This window comes from Vicugna pacos, chromosome X (assembly GCF_048564905.1).
Source record: "Vicugna pacos chromosome X, VicPac4, whole genome shotgun sequence".
Classification (NCBI taxonomy): Eukaryota; Metazoa; Chordata; class Mammalia; order Artiodactyla; family Camelidae; genus Vicugna; species Vicugna pacos.
This window is the reverse complement of record NC_133023.1, coordinates 104,588,991-104,594,776: the sequence shown is the minus strand read 5'-3', so window position 1 is coordinate 104,594,776 and position 5,786 is coordinate 104,588,991. Positions and strand designations below refer to the sequence as shown.

The 5,786-nt window shown below is 60.2% G+C and overlaps 1 protein-coding gene across 4 annotated transcripts; it reads right to left on the bottom strand.

The window, feature by feature from the left end:
• Positions 1–286: 286 nt before the first annotated feature.
• LOC140685372 (melanoma-associated antigen 8-like) lies at positions 287–5,586 on the bottom strand. Of its 4 annotated transcripts, XR_012067525.1 has the most exons (5): positions 4,778–4,910; positions 3,287–3,377; positions 3,067–3,135; positions 1,091–2,992; positions 287–668 (listed from the first exon to the last, which is right to left on the bottom strand). XR_012067525.1 is itself a non-coding variant. In XM_072956327.1 (4 exons), exon 4 carries the CDS (start codon positions 2,927–2,929, stop codon positions 1,910–1,912), a length of 1,020 nt encoding a protein of 339 aa, XP_072812428.1. In that variant the 5' UTR covers positions 2,930–2,992; positions 3,067–3,135; positions 3,287–3,377; positions 5,535–5,586; the 3' UTR covers positions 945–1,909. The 4 variants fall into 4 exon arrangements, 3 of the variants coding, with proteins under 3 accessions (XP_072812428.1, XP_072812427.1, XP_072812429.1); XM_072956327.1 differs by lacking the exons at positions 287–668; positions 4,778–4,910 and adding an exon at positions 5,535–5,586 and having other exon boundaries at positions 945–2,992; XM_072956326.1 differs by lacking the exon at positions 287–668 and having other exon boundaries at positions 945–2,992.
• Between the last annotated feature and the right edge of the window lie 200 nt (positions 5,587–5,786).

The window sequence follows — 5,786 nt, the reverse complement described above, 5'->3', positions numbered from 1 at the left end:
CGATGTGACTGCAGTTCCTACACTATCATTCTAGGTGTGGGGCGTCCTGCTTTTCCTACTGTCCCCACTACTAACACAGGGTCCTCCAGAGAGCAGAGGCTCAGTGAATGTCTGTGGAATAAATGAGATGGGGAGCAGGGATCCTACTGATTCAGAATGATTTTCTCCATGTTCTTCAATAGCCCATGCAAATCCAACTCAACATGGATATCTTAGTTTTACAGAATGACAGACACGATGGGATAAGAAGCTAGAAATTGATGGGGCATGCTTAACCCCATCAAATTTATTCTTACATTTTCTTCTCTTTGCTCCCTCGAAGGTAACAACCACTGGAATCCCTACTGTCAAGTGACCAAACCCCCCACAAACGTATAAAAGATCTCCCACCAGGCGAACACCAGCACTGCTCACTTCCATCAGGGCTGTAGTTAGGACCCTTTCTTGGCACGTGAAGGGGCCGTGCGGCACGTCTAACACACCGGCTCCGCGAGCCAAGGGACACTTTACAACAGGGCGAGAGTCATCTGCGAGGCAGACGGTGCTGTTTCTGAGTCCGATGTCCTCTTGCCCGTGAGTCAGGCCGTCGCTGGCTGGTGACTCCCTGGCAAGCACTCAGCGCCCGCTCCAGCCGTCCCACATCTTCTCCTGGATGCTCTTCAGACCCTCTAGGGGTTGTGACCAGAACAAAGGCGGGGAAAACACTCACCAGCTCTCTCAAAACTTATTTCTCTACACAATCCAGAATCAGCAGGGCCAGAATGAGCGGCCTGCAAGGCCGCTTCCCCTTGTCCTAGAGGTCCAAAGTCCTTGAGACTCTGTCACCGAGCCCAGGGAGGCATCTCCCTGCAGGGGTCCCGCTCCCCCGTCCCCGCGTCCCAGTGGACACATCTGTTTCCAGGAACAGCACAGAATGGGGAGCGCCCTCCAGGGCGTCGCCGATTCAGAGCGAACCAGGGGAGCACGTCCAGGGCGTGACGGCGAGCTGACCGTGTCACGGTTTAGCTTGGTCTCTCGGTCACCTCCCCTCAAGAGCCCACACTGCTCAGGCCTCCTGCCCAAAGGGGATCAGGTGCTTGGGGACGTCTACCTGGAAGACGCCCTTTCTGCCTCTCCTGGGCACGGGCTCCAGTAACCACCGGGGGTTGGAGAGCGTGCTCAGGTACTTCTGCTGCAGGTTGCTCAGGACGGCTCGATTCTCCAGTTCCACAACCTCCTCGGGACCTAAGTTTTCTGGGCACAGCAAAGTGTCCCCAACGTCAACGAGCCCTGTGCACAAAGAGAGAAGCACCCAGATGTCTTCCCTTCCACAAACCAGGCCTGCCCCTAAGAGAACATGGTTATTCAAGGTCACGACCACTGGAGACGGAGGCGATATCAGCACGTGGACCCAGAGTGAACTGGGTCGCTCTGGCTGAGCATTTCCGAGGTACCGGCGTCCCTCTTCAGGGCACTTGGGGCGAGGCCGAGGGAGGGAGACATTTTCTTCTCATTGCTCCCCCAAATTCTAATTCCATGTTATCTTGTTCAGGATGACACAGTAAGATGGGAGATTTACAACTGGTTTCACAAAACAGCAAAACTCTTGTGTTTGAACTGGATAAGGACACAGACATTGGGATTAATGCCGTTGACAAAGTTAGATAGTGAAGCTTATTAAATCTTCTGATACAAGGAACACCACTGAAAAATTCCTACAGGAAACAAAGATCAATTTCCGTGTCATCATAAGGGACGGGAGGAGCCCAGAGATGCTGTACACCATGTCCCCCCAACTGGCCCGGGCTGTCACCCCTTAGGAGGCTGCCTGCTCGCCCTCCAAACACACAGTGAAGGATGGACTCACTTCCGGCCCGACAGGAGAAGCTGCCGGACAGGGGCCTGGAAGGAGCCCGGCTGCAAGTCTGGCTCAGGGCCAATTTTCCTCATTACTCAACACCTCTTCAGACAGGGACAGGAAGGAACAGAGATTCCTTGTATTGACCCTGAGGAAATGCTCCAGGACTTGCAGCTTGCTGGTCTCCGCATGGGCCCGGGGCCCCCACAGGAACTCGTGGCGAGCGGGATCGCTGTTGGCCACCTGCCGGTACTCCAGGTACCCCTCCTGCACCCACGCTTTGGTGATGAGCTCCCTGGGCTCCCCGTAGATGAAGTGCTCCCTCCCGGGATACACCCCCATGACACTCAGTGCCTCCCACATCTTCTCCTCAGTGGCGCACTCTCCCTCCAGGAGGATCACACCTAGGAGCATCACCAGGAGGCCGTTCTTGGGCAAGCTCTGCCCACCGCCCAGCATCCCGTCACTGGTGAGGCCCAGGGTGGGGACCAGGACATACAAGTGCTCCCTGGGGTCCACCTTCTTCACATCCACCCCAAAGACCAGCTGCAGACACTCAGAGGCTTGGCTCAAGACCACAGGGAAGTGGTCCTGGTCAGCTCTGAGGACCGCATTCAGCATGTCTTCCTTTGTGGTCGGCTCCTTTGTGCGGTACTTGAGGAGCAGGAAGCCCACCAGGTCAGCCGCCTTCAAATGGAATGGGTCTGGGTGTGAGGACTTGGCATCTGCGGGGTCCAGGCCGGTGCTGGGCCTCTCCTCATCTTGGCTGCTGGAGGTGTCGTCTTCCGACTGGCTCCATGGAGGGGCGGCGTCGTCAGCAGTGGGGAAGGAGAAGACACCCCGAGGGCTCTGCGGGGCACTGGGTGTCCCAGAATCATCCACCTCCTCCAGGGTGTCCAGGAACAGGACGGAGGAGGAGGAGGAGGGGCAGGGGGAGGAGGAGGAGGAAGAAGAGGATGAGGGAGACAAGGGGGATGCATCCTCCTCCTCCTCAGCCCCCATCTCCTGCGCAACCACCACATCCTCAGCCTCTCTTGGGTCCTGAAAGTCGGCTTCAGTCTGGTGGAGGTCACCCATCTGAACCACAGGCATGACGACGGGTGTCCGGCAGCCGACAGGAGTGGAGGCAAGGGTGACAGATGGGGACCCACGGGCCTGGGGAAGAAAGGGAGTGTCAGCAACCCGGGCTGAGAAACCCACCCTGGGGGGCTCTGACAAAGGCCACTTACAGGTCTCCTCTCCAGGGGTGCCCTCGGCCTCACAGGGGCTCTCCTCCTGGTGGACGGTCGTCTGTGAACCTGACGGGGGAAGTGAGGCGCCTCCTCAGGGTGCAGCCGGCACAGCCCGAGGCTTTGGGGGCGACAGGGGGTGGGTGGAGTGGATGTTGGCCTCGTGGGGTCCCCTCTGTTCCGGGAGCCACCGGGCACACACTCAGGGCCCACACCTCACCTTCAGTCCTGGCACTGCCGGCCTCCTGTGCTCTGTGACCCGAGGACATGTGTCTCAGACCTAGGCCTTCACCTCCCGCTGTCTGGAGCCCCTGGGAGAGAAAGGAGGGGAGACCTCGGGTCTACACTGTGGCACAGCCCTGGACCCCCGTGCTGGCAGGAGACCTGGTTCCCACTCTTCTAGGGTGGGAGGTCCTCTCCGCGCTAGCTCAGGGTCCTCACTTGACTCCAAGCGGGACCTGGGATTCTGCGCTCCAACCACCTGAGAGCCCCTCCTTATAGTAAGTCCCTGGTCTCTCTGAGCCCTGGATGCGGAAGTCAGGACACACCACGTGTGCTCATCCCACCTGGGGGCCTCCCAGGGCTGACAGCAGGGGCAGGATCGGTTGTGTCCCCTCTGTTCTGGGGTCTCTGGTCCCCTCACTCCTCCCTTGGGGTCCTCACCTTGACTCCTGGCAGGACCTGGGATTCCCCTCTCAGCCCACCTGAGGCCCCGCCCATCATACCAGGATCCCAGTCCCTCTGTGACCGGCATTTCAGGAACTGCTGCCTGAGGTCATCCCACCCTATGGCCTCCCAGGACTGACTCTGTTCTGGGGTCCAGGGTCCCTCAGTGCTCCCTCGCGGTCGTCTCCTTTACTCCCTTTGGCACCTCAGATTCTCTTTTCTACAGACCTAGGACCCCCCCACCCCTTACGCTATGTCCCGAGTCTCTCTGACCGAGATGCAGAAGTCAGGACACTCCGATTGGGCTCATCCCGCCCTGGGCCCTCAAGACGGCTGACAGCAGGGGAACATTTATGTGGAATGGCCTCTTTTCTGGGGTCCTGGGTCCCTTCCGTCTTCCCTCAGGGACCTCAATTTGAGTCAGACGGCATGTAGGCTCCCCTCTGCCCACTGCAGGACCCCCCCCATACCAGGACCCTACTCTCTACGAGACTGGGATGTCAGGAAATGTCACCTGTGGTCATCCTGCCCTATGACCTCCCAGGACTGACTCTTTTCTGGGGTCCAGGGTCCCCTGAGTCCTCCCTCCGCGTCCTCACCTTGACTCTCGGCAGGAACTGGGATTCCCCGCTCAGCCCACTTGAGGCCCCGCCCCTCATCCCAGGACCCCAGTCTCTCCGAGACGAGACCGTGATGTCAGGAAATGCGGCCTGGGGTGATCCCGCCCTATGACCTTCCAGGACCGATTCTGTTCTGGGGTCCAGGGTCCCCGCAGTCCTCCCTCCGGGTCCCCACTTTGATGCCCGGCAGGAACTGGGATTCTCACCTCGGCCCACCTGAGGCCCCGCCCCTCAAACCAGGACCCCAGTCTCTCCGAGACCGTGATGTCAGGAAATGCGGCCTGGGGTGATCCCGCCCTATGACCTTCCAGGACCGATTCTGTTCTGGGGTCCAGGGTCCCCTCAGTCCTCCCTCACAGTCCTTGCGTTCTGTCCTGACAGGCCCTCAGCTCCGCCTTCCCGACCTGAGGCTTCGCCCCCCATACCAGCGCCCCGGTCCCTCTGAGGCCCGGATGCGGAAGCCCCGGCACGCTGCCATGTGCTCGTCCACCCGCGGCCTGCCGAGGTAGAAATCGTGGGGTCCCCTCTCTTCCGGTGTCCAGGGTCTCGTCAGTCCTCCCTGAGGTTCCTCATTGTGACTCCCGCCAGGAACTGGGTTTCTGCCCTCAGCGCACCCGAGGCCCCGCCCCTCATACCAGGTCCCCGCTCGCTCTGGGACGCGGACCCGGATGTGAGGAAATGCCGCCCGAGGTGGTCCCGCTCTACGACCTCCCGGGACCGACTCTGTTCTGGGGTCCAGGGTTACCGCAGTCCTCCCTCTGGGTCCTCACCTTGACGCCAGGCGGAAACTGGGATTCTCCCTCTCTGAGCCCCCCCGTCCGCGAACTTACACTAAGTCCCCGGTCTCTCTGAGACCAGGTGCCGCAGTCAGGACACACCACGTGGGCCTGTCCTGCCCTCGGGACTCTGGATGGCTGAGAGCAGGGGCGCCTTTCTGTGGGATGGCCTCTTTTCGGGGCTTCTGGGTCCGCTCCGTCCTCCCTCGGGGTCCTCACTTTGACTCAGGTGGCTTGTAGTCTCTCCTCTGCCCACCTGAGGCCCCGCCCCTCATACCAGGTCCCCAGTCCCTCTGAGAGCCCGGATGTCAGGAAATGTGCCTGTGGTCATTCCACCCTATGGCCTCCCAGGACAGACTCTGTTCTGGGGTCCAGGGTCACCGCAGTCCTCCCTCAGAGTGCTCACCTTGACTCCTGGCAGGACTTGCGAGTCTCCGCTCTGCCCCCTTGAGGTCCCCCTCTCTAAACTAAGTCCCCCCTCCCTCTGAGACCCGGATGCGGAAGTCAGGGCACGCTGCCATGTGCCTCCTAGGGCTTTCAGCAGGGCAGGTTTCTCTGGGTCACCCCACCCCACGCCCCAGTTCTGGGGTCCAGCATCCCCTCATTTCTCCATCTGCATGCTCACCTTGGGTCCTATCAGGCCCTGGGCCCTCCCTCT